The 17,008-nt window shown below is 38.8% G+C and overlaps 1 protein-coding gene across 2 annotated transcripts; it reads left to right on the forward strand.

The window, feature by feature from the left end:
* Window positions 1-431: 431 nt before the first annotated feature.
* Window positions 432-16,207, forward strand: ARL6 (ADP-ribosylation factor-like 6). Of its 2 annotated transcripts, XM_010151000.1 has the most exons (8): window positions 432-585; window positions 3,055-3,116; window positions 4,869-4,937; window positions 7,313-7,407; window positions 11,259-11,388; window positions 12,827-12,882; window positions 12,997-13,009; window positions 15,940-16,192. In XM_010151000.1, the coding sequence occupies exons 1-8, from the start codon at window positions 463-465 to the stop codon at window positions 15,974-15,976; spliced, it is 585 nt and encodes a 194-aa protein (XP_010149302.1). In that variant the 5' UTR covers window positions 432-462; the 3' UTR covers window positions 15,977-16,192. The 2 variants fall into 2 exon arrangements, with proteins under 2 accessions (XP_010149302.1, XP_010149303.1); XM_010151001.1 differs by lacking the exon at window positions 12,997-13,009 and having other exon boundaries at window positions 433-585; window positions 15,940-16,207.
* The last annotated feature ends 801 nt before the right edge of the window (window positions 16,208-17,008 follow it).

Raw genomic sequence — 17,008 nt, forward strand, 5'->3', positions numbered from 1 at the left:
ACTGTTTTGCTTTGTCCTCTACATTATGACAACTGACTGGACTGCTGGCAATTGGCAGTAAAGTGTAATGGTTTTCCATTTATTTCAGTTTGGTGGAAGGTGAGGAGGCGTTGCAGATGTGCTTCTGTTTGGACTGCTCAGAATGATGGCAGTGTTGCTCCCCAGTGAATCAAGGACACTGCATTCTATAGACAGGGCTATAAACAGCCAATCTACTTTTGCATCAAGGCCTCTTCGCTATAATCAGCTTACCCTCCGCTTGCTTAGTATACCGAGCAAACCTGCTGTGACAGTGTTTGTATAGTGTCTAATTCACACTGTCCTTTTAAAAGTTTAAGGACCGCTTAGCCACATGCCCACCTACTGTGCTCGCGCTGCTGTACTTGTAACATTTTTCCAACAGCTATTTCCTTCTCTGATTTCCTGAACAACAGGTGATCCCTGTGTATCTGAGCCAGAATTATGGGACTCTTCGACAAGCTAGCGGGATGGCTTGGGCTGAAGAAAAAGGAAGTTCACGTTTTGTGCCTTGGCTTGGACAATAGCGGCAAAACAACCATCATAAATAAACTTAAACCTTCCAATGTAAGTAGCCTACTCAGTTTGCTTTTGTCGTCTTTACTGCAGAGTTGATGTTTGTTTGAGCTGTTCCTGTATGCTGTTATACTAAATGTGACCATGGAAAAGATGTGAAATGCTTTTTGATTTAGTACAGTGGAACAAACACATTTTAAGAATTTCCAACTAGCTAAAAACTAAATTGAAGCATCCACAAGCGTATTATGAAAACATTTACCAAAAAAACCACCGTTAGTATGACCCGTATTTTCTAAGATTACCCGATAAGGAAGGGTTTATGATGGCTGAAATCAGGATCTGAAACAGCTTGCTTGAGTCACTTAACTAATTCCTACAGGATTGCAGTTATGAGTGATGTCAAACATTTGGGATTAATACAGTTGTATAACATTTTGTCTACATTTATTATTTTTGGTTTAATATCTTTGTGATGAAAAAGTACATATATAATAAACAATAAAATAGGAAATCATTAAAATATGCACACTTAATGGTGACTTCAGCCTTTCTAAAACAGAATCGCTTTAAAAATAAAAGGCATTTATACTTGCAGGCCATTCATCCAGTGAAAAGTATTTTGCAGGCTACTAGGAGTGACTAACATGCTGAGCAAAACTTAAAGCAGGTTTACCTTGTTTCTAGGTATGTTTGTGGAATAAAAATAGATGAATTTTGGTAGGCATGTTCAAAGCCAGAGGCTTGTGCGTCTGGGTTATATGCGTGTGGGACACTGTGATTTCTGCTGTTTGCATCAGGACGCAGCTTTTGGTTTTTAACTTATGTTGAACTTTTCTTGAAGGGGACCACTGGACATTGTTTAAAAAATGTAGCTTGGTAAAGAGTCTGCTACTCATCCATTCCTAGCAATTCCACTGAAAATTAAATAGATTTATAAACCAAGTCTATAAACTGCTACAGTTTGTACCAGACGAATTATATATTCATGTAATTTTTAAGACCTTCCTTGTAGCAGGGGTTTTATGTCATGCCTTAAGCAGTAAAGGATTCCTAACTAGAGTTGAATGCAGACTTCAGGCTTTATCACAATAATAGCTATATGAGAAGGTCCCAAGGGAATTACACAAGTGGAAAAATAAAATTTGTTTGCTTTTCTGTAAACTGTAATGAGAATTTACTTCTGAAAGTCGACGTCTAATGTGATGCTTTAGGAGAGTAGCTTTGCGTACAGGTTGTGTAAGTCCGATCCTTGCCAAGACATGACTTTCTCTAATGTGCAACAAATTTCATCAGATCAGTCGTGACTAAATTGTCCATTTTTAGTAAGTTCAATGGACAGATGATTTTTGAGGTCTGAATCAATGTGGCCTTCTTAAGAAGTGCTGCTTTGCCACATATTAGTTGTCCGACAAATATGAGTGCTTCTCCATATGTTTGCAGTTGTTTCTTCTGGGCCTGATAAATACATTTGAAATAAATGTTAAAGAAGTGACACCTCTTCTACTCCACACGCAGTTTTTCCTGGTTGAGGGGAACTGTTGACTAAACTATTTATGATGGTGGAAGGCTGCTTTCGTAACGAAGCTGCAGGTGAACAAGTTAAGCTTGTTTCAGTTCTATGTGAGGAGTCAACTGCTTATAGACAGTCTTTTTAATAAGGGGCTCTAGAAAGTCTGCAAAAGGATTGCATGGGGCTTTCTCGGACAGCTCTGTAATCTAAGGAATGTGACCTTTCTTCCTGCTCAATATCATTGATCTATTAAAGGATATATTCTGTTGTACCATTTTAGCTGATAGTTTCCTTGGCTTGCTCAGCAGCAAACGTGGTTATCAGACAGATCTATGAATAATGCTTTGCATTTTGGCAATTCCTCTGTGGTAAATGGTGATTTCTTCCAGTGGTCTGGTAGTGTGAAGAGAACTATGGTTAGGCCATTGCGTAATGCCTGCTTTATAATTCCCAATGTCACATAGATGCCTCCAGCCTGTTGGCAGCAGTTGGGACTGGCCAATCTAGTGTCTTGATAGATACTAGCCTCTTTTATCTAAGAGGCTTGGGGTATTGGGCAGACTTGTTTGGGTTGTCGTCGTGATTTCCAAAGTGCACAAATATTGTGAACTTTGACCCCCAGTCATGATCTTCAAGCTGTTATCTTCCATGTGACCTATGAAATAAATAGGAAATAAGTTAATATCCACGCATTTGTGTGGACTCAGACTGATGTAAATGATGTGATCTCACTTTTAAGGCTGAAATGTCTTCAGTGCTCGTGTCCAATAGCGTTCGCTGCATTTCCTAGAGAATACAAAACCTTGATTTTGAATTACTGTACTTTGCTGGGAACTTTTATAATATAAAGTATCTGGATTTGTAGAAAGTTTTTGTATTGCACAGTCTGGGGGAAAAACCCAAACTGGTTTTACTGTCAGATCTGTAATGTATTCATGTTTCAAATATGTTTTGATATTTAGGTTTTCTCACTTAATTTTGAAATTTGTACTTTCTTTCTCTTAAAGGCTCAAACTCAGGACATCGTTCCAACGATAGGATTCAGTATAGAGAAATTCAAAACATCGAGGTAGTAGTTTCTTTCATTTTCTCCATTTAGCACTAGTAATGAATATACAATAGTTGGACTTAATTACCTCTTTCAGTGGGATGTACCTGAGTGTGATGTGTGGTGGTATCATGACATGACATGCAGTTTGCTGAAATGTTGTAGTACCCAGGAGTCCTAGTCATGATCCAGGGCTGACAGTGATAGAGTATAATGTATGTTTTGTGCTGCTATAAAACTATGTACGTGTGTGTTTAAAAAAAAAAAAAAAAAGGGTGGTTTGGCAAAAGTGTGTATAAGCACCTGATTTGTGTCTGTTAAGAATTTCAGAACAGGGCACTGTTGCAGCCTTGAGGAGAGGCGGTTGCTTAGATCCTAACCTATATTCCGTTAAGCACTCTCACTGGAGGGACTCTCAAGAGACTGCCGTCTAATCCCATTACATGAAAAATGGCGGCTACAGCGTTAGCAGATAGCAGGGGAAAAGGTCAGGGAAAGGAGGAAGAAATCATTAGTTGAATGAAGGCTGAGATAGAGGAGTGTTGTCAGACAAAGATTTTTCAAGGTGGTAGCATTAGATAATATTTTATTATTCTGAAGCCTTCGCAGTGTATTTCTAATGGGTGCAGTTAGTCTTCAGACCAAGCAGTGTGTCCCAATGGGTGACAGATCTGCAAGAAAATTGTTTATTCCTTGAGCTGACATGTGGGATTGATAGGTTTCCTATTTTTATGGGAGACTTAACAACTGTATTCTGTCCCAGGAAAGCACATAAGACAGATTTGGGGTTTGGCTGTGCGAGAATGTAAATCGATGTATATCGCTTACCTTTATTTTGATCCTGTAGAGGGGATGAGATGACCTGGAAATACATCATCTAGAATCGTGAAAAAAATTTCCAAACCCCCAACAAATCCACAGCCCATCCCCAAACATCATTAATATGAGAATCAAAACATTTCTTGGGGGTTGCTAATAACTGTATACATGGCAGAGGAGCTAGTCTAGGGTCAGATGATGTCCGGATACAGAGTGGAAGGGATGCTTGGAGAGCTTCCTCCTCGTGTTGGTGTGGCCTCCGCTTAGGGAGCTCTTTGGGATTACCCAAAACAGGAAAGCCCAATATTGAAGTCAATGTTGCCTCTGTAGACATTTCAGGAGTGGGTCAGAATTTTTTGTAATGCTAAGTTGACTTGCTGGATTTAGCCTTTAGGTGAAATCTCAAAGTTGCAAAGACCACCCTCATGTAGCTTGGTCACCTGAGGTAACCTATTACCAGAATGGGATTTTTCCACCCCCCCCCCCCCCCCACGGGGCATAAGAAAAAAAAAAAAAAAGCCTTTTACTTTGCATACAGAAGCCTTTGGATGCTAATCATGTCTGTCTAGGGAGAGAATTTAAGACAGCTATGGATTTTAAGTTATGGCTCATCTGAATTTCATTTACTCAATATTATAGACAATATTTGATACTAATTATAAAAAGTGAGGCTGAATGGGAGCCTATTTTGTATTTGATGTAACTTTTTATAACTGGGTTAGTTCTTTTATTCAGAGAATAAAAAAACCTACGTTTTCCATTTTGAAATATTTCTATAATAAGACTGCAAAACTGGGTAGGATAGTATGAAGGCAGATAGATTAACCAGAGTTCCTTTGGGGAATCTTTCTCAGCTGATTTGGCTTCAAGTTGATCTGGCTTTTTTTCTGCTAAGGTAGCAAAGAAAATAGTTTGGGTTTTGTTCTGTGCCTTATATGCTTCTTTCCTTTGCAGTTTGTCTTTCACAGTCTTTGATATGTCAGGTCAAGGGAGATACAGAAACCTCTGGGAACATTACTACAAGTAAGTGTATCATTTATTCTAAAGCACTGCTGTTCATATTAGCTGTCATGTATGTTATTTTAACAGAAGTACAGTAATATCTGGTGGGTAGAAATGATTCAGAGAAGACTTATACCTGGTATTTGACAGACGGTCATTTTGGATAAACATGACTTTTCTTTCTGATCTGAAAATTGGAAAATTTTATATGCTGTTAATTAGTATGCTTCTTGGGACATTTTGTTGACTTGGAGCTTGGGGTAGCATACTAGAGATGGGATTTAAATGTTGAAACCAGAATAAACAGTGCTGTAAGAGAGGACCAAGGTGAGGTAGGTTTCCTATTTTTCCGTTCTTCTGTACGTAAGTGACTTTGGAGCAAAAGATATTAGCTGATGGCTGAGATTTTTTAGAGGTGAAAATAAACCTCAGAGAATGAGGCATATGTAACTAAGAACTTGGCTAAGTTTTCTTAGATGTTATTTATTAAGCAGGATGTTCACTGTACTTCACAACACTATGGTATTGCCTTATAGGTAATGGACATAGTTTTCTGTTTTTCTGGCTTCTAATGAAACTTGGATCTTCATTTATATTGTCTCATTGTTATTCTATAATACCTGAAGCTGATCCAAATAAGGTGAACACTAGGAAACCACACATAAATAGCTTGAAGAAACAGAACGGAAAAATTCTGAAGATTGTAGTATTGATTAAATATTAATATTGAATGCAATAGAGCTGAAGGTATTCTTTAATGGAGGATTAACTCTTTATCACCTTTCTGTGCAAAATGTGTTAGCAATTTGAAAACTTGCTGTGTGGGTAGATCTTCATTGTTCAAGATTTAGATGTATGTCTCCCAAAACAACTTTCAGTAACTGATGCCCTTAGGCTGCTCTCAAAATACTAGCTGAGTGCTTCATAAGTAACTAGTTTTTCTGACTGCCGTATTTAATGCAGTAACTTATCCCTTGTTTGGCATAAACTGCTTTTTTCATTGTAACAATGAGGGAGTTTTAAGTAATGCTGACAGTGAAATTTGCACTTCTGTCCACCTCTGTTCTTGATCCAGGGCAGTAGTCATATTAACTTCTTATTCTAAGATTTAAAAAAAAAAACCAAGCTACTCAGTTTATAAAGTTAAGCTAGATTTAATTTTGCAAGAATTGTAAAATGGCAATTAAATCTGATTGCTTTGGAAGACTTGAAGCTTACCCTTTTCTTCTGTTTGGCTTGAAACTATCTTCTAGAGTGTCCTCAAAGTACGCGTCTTGAATATATGTAAACTCACGTTGTGTCCCTGTTACTGTTACTTGCAGATGAAGTTATGGTTTTGGTAGTAAATAAAAGCTAGGATACCAATTCTTCTAGAAAAATACTGGCTGCTCATAAAAAATACTTAGGCATTCTCAGCTAATATGGAAAAGCTTTATTTGCTGTTAAAGAAGTCCTGTACTCCAGAAAAGAGTGGACCTTCTCATACAGTCTTAGGCTGGTCAAGTAATTTCTGGTTTTCCATAGGTCTAGGACTGTTAATTATCAAAATACCCATGTAGGTGGTGCTGAAGGGTGAAGAATGGATACATAATGGTGTCTCAGAGAAACGTAAAATGAGGAAGTGAATGTTACATTAAAATGTAAATTGAAAATACTTTCTTGTGGCTGCTCGTAACTCTTTATCTGAATTGGTCAAACTTTATTTTGCTTTTGAGTAAGTTTCAGTAAATGGAACGTCGAGTCATAAATATCAGTAAGATCCTGAAGTAATGAGTTGAATAGCATGTATATATGTTGTGATTGTGGTCATGTTGCCAGCAAAATGTCTTAATGTTTTGAAATAGTTGAAAGTTCTAACCTGTTACTCAATAAAAAGATCCTCTTTATGCAGACTTTTGTAACAGGTAGGTTAATCTGCTTGTGTGTAGTTGTTAAACAGCTGTGGACACTTTTTTTTTTCCTAAAATGGTGATTGATCTTTCTCTACATTAACTTATTTTAGTATAGGAAATGAAGAAATTCTACAAAAACCTGTCCTGAGATTTTCTTTTGCTGTTCGACCACACTGTCGGAATAGCAGTTGGTTACATTGTCAGAATTCACTTTTCAGCCTCAGTAGTGAAATGGGGCTTTTCTGAAGGGTCTGTGTGGACTGAACCTTGTATAAGTCACGCAGCTAGCAACCTCATGGCTCAAGAAACTCCTGCAGGTTACCAAAAGGCTGAATTTCAGGAGGAGGACTAGATTCACATGCTAATGGTAAATAACAAAATAAAAACTTGGGGGGGGGGGAAAATTCAGGTTGGTTTGCCTTTTTTTGGTGTTTCTTCTGAAGCCTTTTCTTACAGTTTAAGAGAACCTATAATTTGCCTCTTCACTCTTTTTATGTTATGCAGAGAAGGCCAAGCCATTATTTTTGTCATTGATAGCAGTGACAAATTAAGAATGGTTGTAGCCAAAGAAGAACTTGACACCCTTCTGAATCATCCAGGTGAGGAGGCTTTTTTCCCCTTCTGTCTCCCTATTTGTTATGTTGTCTTAAGAAAAACCTTTTTTATCTAACACATTCTGCATTCTCAGTACTTTACAAATACTTTTGCCATCCATGAATACTAGAACAAGAATAGTATTCAACAAGTTTGGGGTCTTTTTAACATCTAAGCAACCCTTACAAGCTGATCATCCTTCAGTTGGCTATACTGAGTGGTATTGATCTCTTATTAATCAATACAGACCAAAAGTTGCGTTGTTTTGAGGAAGAACAGGCTTTGACCCTTTGGAAGGTGAAGATCCCATATGTGATGACACTACAAGAAGTATCTCTCTGTCTAGATTTTTCCATGTGGACAGCTTCTTGTTTCACTGTGGCTTTTAATTTTTTTTATCTTCATTGTCTTTTTATTATGTTTTAGCCAGAAATAAGGATGGGTAATTACAGCAGTCAATTTCAATTGCCTGTAAAAGGATGCATGGGATGAAAGAGAATAGGAGAGGATTCATGATCAGTGGGTTGGTTTTAAGGTTGTTGGTTGGTTGGTTTATTTTTTTACATAAGGCTACTTTTTTTTTTTTTTAATTAAGTTCTGAGATTGGTCAATTCTTCATTTCTTCACCCTTCCATATAGCCAACATTACTGGAATGTTTTTGTAAGCGATATGCTATTTTGACTTTCAGCACGTTAGGAATTTGCTCTGACTCACCAGATTATAAAACTACATGCAGGAAATCAAAAAGAGAAATAATCCTTTAATTTCTTATTTATTTATTGAGATGGTAGAGCCTTAATTTGTGGGGTTACCATGCTGAAAGTAAGAAAGGAGAAGCTGACTTGCATGTCTAACCAAGAAAAGTAGTATGTGATAGGGATAATTCCATTACTGTGATTTTATTTTCCGTGAAGACTGCATATAATAGATGAGTTCTTCAACAAGGATGCTGTAGCTGAGCATGTGTGAGGTGTCTAGGCCCTCTTCATTTCATGTTCAAGGGTATGGGCCACTTCAGACGCAGACACTGCAAAGACAGTCTTAGGTCAAAAGGGAAGATAAGGTGAACCAAAGGCTGCAGGCCTATTACATAATGGCCAGGGAATTTTATACCAAAGCAAGTATTAAGCACAGTGGTAAAAGGCAATTCTGTTGGTAAAATGGAAAGCACAAAGGACCAAGGGTGGGAACTGAAGGCTGCTGTAACAAGTAACTGGTTTATTAGAAGTCAAAAGAGTTATTGATGCTGATCTAGCAGGTCAGTGACGTTCACTTGTTGATGTGTTTGTATCTTCTAGTTCTGAGAGACCATGGCTATGGCCACCTAACACATTCCCTAGCACCAGGAAAGGGCAGTTTTGTATTTCTGCCTTGGAGCAGCAGATCAGCTCAAATGCAGCAACAGTGTTCCTGGTTTATTGTTTCAGATTTTGATAGGTCACACCTAGGAGAACCAAAGAGAATAGAAAGTTGTCCTAGTAGTGATGTTTGATAAAAGTAGCTGTTAACTGGTTTACTATATCAATATTTTAATTTGTATTGTTTTTCTGCTGTTCTTCCTGCATACCCTACTTTCTCCCCATCTATGCTTCTGCGTCTGTAAACCTCCTGGAGTTGTTTAGATGTACATGTTTACTTAAGGTTTAAATGGGTGTAGGGTAACAACCTTGAATCAATTCCTGTCCCTGAATATTTTAGCAATCCTTCAGTGAAACAGTTCCCTCTCTTTCTTCCGGACTGCCTGAGGGTGTCAGGTGAAAGGGAATATGTACCGTGAAGCATTAACGGGTTTAGAAGTTGTACTAGCTGGGACTGGTTTGTGACTCAGAGCTGGAATTATTTTTACTTACGTAAGTGGACGATGCACTCTACGCGTAACAGCTTGTTTAATGATCATTGTTACTGTATTATTTTTTAGTCAAACTTAATTATTCAGCATTTTGCAAGATGGTAATCTGTACCTTACTTGGTTTAGGTATTGACTCTTGGGTCACTTGACCTCCAGCACATGCTTCTAAAATAAAATTAAATTCCTATAAATTTTAAATTCTTTGTCTAAAATTACACATCACATTGTGTCTGGGATTTTTTTTTTAATGTGTTAACTCATAGCTGCATTCAACTAGGAAACGTTAGCTTTCCATTATTAACTGTAAAAAGTGTGTGAAGGGAAATACTGCATAGTAGGAAACAATGTCATAATGTAGGAAGTAATGGCAATTTCTGCAACTTCCACTTTATTTAGCAGACTCATAAATGTACACTTGAAGATGTTTATGTGGAAGGCTGTGCCCCCTTTCAATCGCTTAAAAAAAAAAAGCTGAAAATTCCTTGTTTAAATATGTCTGTTTGCGTATGTGATGCCAACTAAATTCTTTGGGTTTAATTTACCCATAACTGGCAGCGTGTGGATACCAGGGTTCATTAAATGACACTATAGATTTATGTAGAAGTTTCAATTGGGAGACACAAAAGCTGTTCAACTATGGTGCCACAACATATTTAAACAACATGCTGTGCTTGTGTTTTGAGGCCTTTGATTTGTGTTAGAGGATATCGGAGGCAAAAATAACTCTAGGTAGGGTAAATAGTAGTGAAAATCATCAGTGTTTTGGTCAGCGCTCATGATCTCTGAGTATGGGTGTTGTCTCCACTGATTTTTGTGGAAATGTTCAGTCGGTGGTTTGAAAAGGACCTAATTAGGAAGGGTCAGCCCCCTTCAGCATTGACTGTTGCGGTTTGTTTTGTTCCATGCCCCCCCACCTTTCAAACTTATGTTTGAAGTTTTTTAATAAATCACAGAGTGGTTTGGGCTAGAAGGGACCTCAAAGACCATCTAGTTCCAACCCCCCTGCCATGGGCAGGGACACCTTCCACTAGACCAGGTTGCTCAAAGCCTCATCCAGCCTGGCCTTGAACACTTCCAGGGGTGGGGCATCCACCGCTTCTCTGGGCAACCTGTTCCTGTGCCTCTTCTCTTTACTATTTTAAAAAGAGCCTTTATAGCAGTTTTCATTGGGTGAAGGGGTGTGAGGGAAGTTCTTTTCCCATCAAGAACTGATTAATAGACTCAAATCCAGATTTTTCTCTAATCCTGTATGTAACTCATCCTTTGTTTAGTTAATGTGAAAAAATTCTTAAAGTTAGTCTTGTTGCTGGCAATTTTCTGGCAGTTTTACATCTGACAGGTTGGAGAGAGTAGACTTTGTTCCCTGTCAGTGACTCTCTAGTCTTTTGTGGTAAGCAGTGAGGCTTATGCTTTTGAACATACAAGTATGCCAGAAATCGACAGTGCACTTGGTTTGGTCTGTAGTCCTCACTGCTAGCTGAGAAGAGCCTCTGGAAAAGAAGTCCTTGTTCAGCTGAAGGTAGGATAAGGGATGTCCAGGTGTGCATTTTTTTTCTTATGTTATGAAGCCATGGATGCTCCAGGGTGCTAAAGGATAATTCAGGCTACCCTTTTTATAACTGTTGTTGCGAGGTTAAAAATGAACACAAATCATTTTCCTGTTTTACACATCCAATCCTCACTAAGCAGAGATGTGCAGCATTTGTAGGCAGTTCTCTGTTCCGCAGCTTTACCAGCAATTCATACCTACAGCTTTAAATGTGTGTATAAGGTAGGGGAGAGGGGGTGGAAGATCCTAAAGTCTGCCACAAAGCTTGTGAACGTTCTTGAAGCATGCATCAGAGGCCATGTGACCCAACAGTGTGCATCCTGGTAGGATTCAACCTTCAGAGAATTGCAATTGCAGGTGAGAAAAATATCTTTCTGTGTTGTTTGTAGCTTATTACTTGTAGAGATTAGCAAGTGTTGTGTAATGTCATGATAGTTCTATTTCTGCTCATGCCTAGATATTAAGCACCGTCGACTGCCTATTCTCTTCTTTGCTAACAAGATGGACCTCAGGGATGCAATATCATCTGTGAAAGTATCTCAGCTGCTGTCATTAGAAAACATCAAAGACAAGCCCTGGCACATCTGGTAAATTTTCTTTTTTCTACCTTTTTATTGGTATTACTTTGTATGTTCATATATTAGCTCTATCGTGCCACTCAGTATTATGTAACATAAATTAAATCAACCAGATAAAATGCTGTGCTGCCACATGTGGAAATAGTAGGAATATGACAATACTTGCTATGAAACTTGCTGTAAAGGCACAATGCATTAATGTAAACCATATATTGAAAAATTTCACAATAGAGCTGTTACCAAATGAAATGGAGGGCTTCCTGTGAAATCAGAAAGCTGTGCTGTTATCAGAAGAATAGCTGCTGTTATTTTTTTTTGCTGGGAAATTGAGTAGAATTGTTATCAGAGTGCTACTGCTCGTTTGCCTTGCAGGTTTCAGAATATCAACAATAAAACCTTTAGAGCTGGTTTTTTTCCACTCCCAGGTGCTTTGGTACACTACTGTTGAAAGGCCATTTAGTAAACTGTTCTCGTGTGAATTCAGAAGGACACCATACTCTTTGTACCATGTAATGTTTGAGGGGGTTTTTCAGTTGTAGGAGATAGTGCCTTTATTTCTGAAGGATGTAAGCTTTCATATAAATAGAAGGATTTTGTGCCAGTGTTCACAAGGAAAAAAAAACTCTTATCAAAAGTGTTTTATAGAAGGCAGATTTTTTTTTTTTTTGTCCTCAGATGCTACAAATAAAAGTGAAATGGGAAGCTAAATGCTGCTAAAAACTACAATTTTCATTTTAGACCTTTCAATATTAAACTTGATTACCTGGATGTTGGTTTGGGGTCACTGCTTTTTGTCTCAGAAATTACACTGACGGACCCCCAAGCTCCTTGGAAGATAATTTTATAGCTACCCACAGTAACAGTCCAGATTCACTGCTGTGTTAGTTTTCATAAGCTGCACAATGAGGGGACTTCATTACCACCCTGTGATTCAAAGGGTAGGCTTACGCTGTTCTCGGTGTAGCTTACTATTGATATCTATTAACAGACACTCCTAGGGTTGCTGTTACAATGGAGCGTGTACACGCTGTACTTTCTTCCTCCAACATCCTCATTGTGCATAGGAACTGTGTGGGAGGAGGAAAGGTGCTGCTTCATCACTGTTGTAGGTAGTAAACATCCTTTATAGCACCCTCTGAGGAGGGAGTTACCCGAGTGGAGGTGCCACAGAACGATGTGGCCGCCTTGTGTGGGAGCTCTTCCAGAACCCTAGGAACTATTCCTCTGCCTTGAAACTGGAATTAAAAAAGGTCACATCTTGAAATCGTGTTTCCGTATTGGGAAGGTATTCTAGAAAACATGACTTGAAAAGCAGACTTCTCCATGTGAAGAAAACTTAGGAGGACTGTAGTTGATGCTGCTCTGCAATTCTGTAAATTACAAGTGTAGTGATCACTCTGCTAAACCTGGAATTGTTACAGAGTTTTTGTAACTTGATTTCTTTCAGTGCCAGTGACGCTCTTAAAGGAGAAGGATTACAAGAAGGTGTGGATTGGCTCCAAGGTATATCATGTGTAATTCTCTTGCTCTGTTTTCATCCTGTTAAGCTTTTTCCCTTTTGTAAGGTTTTTTCTTTATTATCCCTTTTGTTTTCTTTTTGTCCACTTCTGCTGTCAGATCAAATTACACAGTGAGTACTGATGCTCTCTCTCATATTTGCCTTTCATTTACCTCCTTAAGGTGAAGTTTCCCTGGCAAAAGTAGTTAGTATGTAATATCAGTGCACACTCTCACAAACTCTTTACCAGTTTCTTGTAAACAATACTAATACCAGGTACTCCTGCACTTCCATTTATTTATTGTGGTAGTACGGTTCGTTCTTTAATTTATTCTTACTGTCCTGTCCAGGTTTTACATAATTTTATATTTTGTATCAAGAAACGGTGAATAAGCAGGCTAGAAAAATAAGCCAAGTACACAAAGACGCTAATTTTGATTCCTCAACTTTGGTTCTTTAATCAAGGGCTAAAATAAGAACAGTTTCATTATAGCACTTGTAGCATATGCAGACACCCGTAACAACATAGACCATACCAGACCCAGCGTAGATGATGTATCACATGCGCGTTTCTAGTGACAACCTTGGTGTGGCTGCTGTGTATCCTTCTGTTGCACCGTGGTAAGGACCTGGTCTCTCTTGTCCTGCCGTGTCCTGCTAAGTGTATAGAATAGTGAAGTGTGGTATTGCTTTGCTAGACTGGCTGTAATTGCAGGTCCCGAGTTTCCCTTGCGTATGCTGTGCGCGTGTTCGGTAGCGGGGTGGGAAGGGAACCGGCGGTCGGTGTCCCGGTACCGGCTGCTCTGTGGGGCGGCAGCCGGCAGGTGTCAGCGGCGCTCCAGGCAGTGCCGCTCGACTCCTCCCTCCGGAAAGCACCGAGTAACATCAGCGCTGTCCCCATTTAACCTGCCTCCGCGTATCTGGGGATAGCAGGCTGTCCTTTCTACTAAGAACCCTTACTGCGAATTAGAAAGTGATGGTTTATTTTACTGCGTTATTACAGAATACGAAAACGTTTGGTCCTGTTTTCAGAGGAAGGGATATTAGCCAAAAATAGAATCACAGGATGGTTTGGGTTGGAAGGGACCTTAAAGACCATCTAGTTCCACCCCCCCTGCCATGGGCAGGGACACCTTCCACTAGACCAGGTTGCTCAAACCTCATCCAGCCTGGCCTTGAACACTTCCAGGGATGGGGCATCCACAGCTTCTCTGGGCAACCTGTTCCAGTGCCTCCCCCCCCTCTCTGGGAAGAACTTCTTCCTGATATCCAGTCTAAATCTCCCCACTTTCAATTTAAACCCGTTACCCCTTGTCCTGTCACTACAGGCCCTTGTAAAAGTCCCCTCCACCAGCTTCCTTGTAGCCCCTTCAGGTACTGGAAGGTGCTATAAGGTCTCCCCGGAGCCTTCTCTTCCCCAGGCTGAACAAGCCCAACTCCCTCAGCCTGTCCCCATAGCAGAGGTGCTCCAGCCCTCCGAGCATCTTCGTGGCCCCCTCTGGACTCGCTCCAACCAGTTGATATGCTATAGTAGTTACAAAGACATTTACTGCCCTACAGTGATGCATCCTCAGCCATCTAAGAGTTCTGTGCTGGGGAACCAACATCTTACTACTGGATTTCTTTCGCTGCTCTATCTTATTATTATAGAGGCAGATTCCAACCCATGTACTTTTTCCTAATCTGATTTTGTTAGTAGTTCTGATTTTGTAATATTTTCCTGTGATTTTCAGGGTCTCTGCTTATCTTTGAGGAACCTTCTAAGTTGCAGTCCAGATTGTCAGTTGTCAGTTTTGAGGGAGCTTAGAGTTACTTACAAGGATCTCAAATGCTTGTCTATGTATTTCCTGACAAAAATACTTAAGCTGCATATGGAGATTGTTAGGCACAGTAAGCACGTGCTTCTGCTGTCACTCACATAGCTCTTCATAGCTATTCACTTCTCATGTATTGTAGAACTTCTTAGTCTTCTGGGCTGAAATTCTTCATGGATGGGCTTTATCTGAAAGAATTTCCTTTAACTCCCTGGCTCAGTGTCCCCAAGAGTTTAAACTGTGTTGTTGCCTAAGCACATGTGGTTTGGCAGTTACACTTTTAATGGATGAAGACTTTGGTATTCCAAGAACAATTTTTTTTTTTTTTACTATGATTCTCCTCCTCATTCCTAAAGCACCAGACAGAAATATTTCAAACAACTCTTAAGTCATATTGCTCCCAAAGTCACAGCCTGTGGGTGCCACAAAATTCAGGGGAGGAAATGCCACCTGGTTAATGAATGCCCATTTCTCCTTGTCAACAGCCATGCTTTAGTTACCTTTTGCAGACCCATTACAGGTAGTTCACAAATTTGGGGTGGCAGGGGCAGAAGGTTTTGCCTTTTTTTTCCTAGTGAAGGCTGGTTTTGCATATTTTCCTATTTTGTAATGGGGTTACTATTGCAGCAACACATCACCAGTAGGGTAGAACTGACCTGGCTCACAGCAGTCTAAACCCAGCTCATGTTCTCTGTTAGTGGGGGAAATTGTGCTGATTTCTACTTTTTTAATGGGGATGAAGTACACTTCTGCTAACTAAGGATGTTTGAAGTGGCAATCAGGCACCAGTATGGAGAAGTGTGGCTACTGAGAACAAAGTAGCTTTCATGCGAGTTATTAAAAAACAAACTTTAAATCCTTTACCGTTGGGAAGTTAGTTCATGTTCAGCTATGTGGAAGCTGAAATGTGTACAAGGAATTGAAATGCATACTTCATAATGCAAAATTCTAGGCCTTATTCTCATTAAAGTTACCTTATAAGCCTGAAAATATAAAAAAATGAATTGGGTGGAAGAGTCTTCCTGTCGTTCAGCAAAATTTGGGGGAAACGACTCAGCTGAATTTCAGAAGTGGTTGAGAGAGCAAGTTTAAAATAGCTCTAGCTGCATTGTCCCCCATTCTTGTCACTACACCAAAGTATCTATTGGTGTAGTTCTGTAACCTGGACAATACCGGATTGTGTTTTCAAAAAGCAAACTACAGCAAGAATTCATCTTGTGTTAAGACGCTGTTTCTTTTTATTGACAGATCAGATCCAAGCAGTGAAGACATGAGAGATAAATGAAAGATGTATGGCATTCTTTTACAAACTTTGTCAGTAGGTGTGCACGTTCCTTGGAAAGGAAGAATGATTTAAAGAAAACAAACAGTTCAGCTAAAATATACCGTGTTTACTTGTTTTCTTTTAGTATCTCTTCCAGGAAAACTGAATGTAGACAACATAGCACCTCAGGTATGCACATTGATGAATTACATTGAACCTTGTGACTGGAGAGCATATTTAAAAAAAAAAAAAGTGTACTAATAAACATCTGCATTCATTTGAGTTTTAGGTGATAATTAGCCATCAAGAAATGCCCCTTTTTGGGGGGGAACACTTTTTGATCAAATGAGAATATTTATTTTCCTGAGAGACAATAATCAGCACTTCCTGAAATACAGCTGCATGAGATAGCTACTGGTTTTACGTGTCCATTTTTAGATATTTCTGCAGTTTTTTTAATTGTAAAGTTTGATGTTGGGTTTTTTAGTAACCTTCTACAATAGGCTTCTAGAGGAATGTTTTGATTTACGATACAAGGTTTCCAATATTCAGTGTATTTGTTGTAGATGACTGCAGATGTTTTTAAGGAACTGCTTTTAAGGAAATGTTATGAATTGCTTTTGTGATATGCCATGGTTATATTTGCATTCCCATCAATAAAACTTCAAATACACAACATGCCACGATTTAGTTTTTTCAACTTAATATGTTCGTTGATGGTCTTTACATCTTAGAAATTTTAGTTTTTCTCTGTTTCATTTGGTATTTGTCCATTTTCCAATGGAAGTAGCACTGTATACTATAATAAAATGGTACCTCTTTGCCAAGTTGGTTTTTGGTTTTGTTTTTTGTTTTAATTGCATGTATTTGTTACACTTTCTAATAAACTGGGCTACTGTTCCAGATATTTAAGGAGTATATGGTTGAAAGCTGTATTTTGGAAACACAGTGAAAGGACATTTCACTAGCTTACCAGATCATTAATATGAAATGTCTTAACATCTGTGTATAAAAAATTGTTTAATAATTTTTAATAAACTTTATGACTTTGAA

This window comes from Eurypyga helias, unplaced genomic scaffold (assembly GCF_000690775.1).
Source record: "Eurypyga helias isolate BGI_N326 unplaced genomic scaffold, ASM69077v1 scaffold12934, whole genome shotgun sequence".
NCBI lineage: Eukaryota > Metazoa > Chordata > Aves > Eurypygiformes > Eurypygidae > Eurypyga > Eurypyga helias.

Coding starts and splice junctions, on each gene's coding strand:
- ARL6 (XM_010151000.1), top strand. CDS start 463: ATGGGACTCTTCGACAAGCTAGCGGGATGGCTTGGGCTGAAGAAAAAG. Junction 586..3,054: donor ATAAACTTAAACCTTCCAAT/GTAAGTAGCCTA, acceptor TTTCTCTTAAAG/GCTCAAACTCAGGACATCGT. Junction 7,408..11,258: donor CACCCTTCTGAATCATCCAG/GTGAGGAGGCTT, acceptor GCTCATGCCTAG/ATATTAAGCACCGTCGACTG.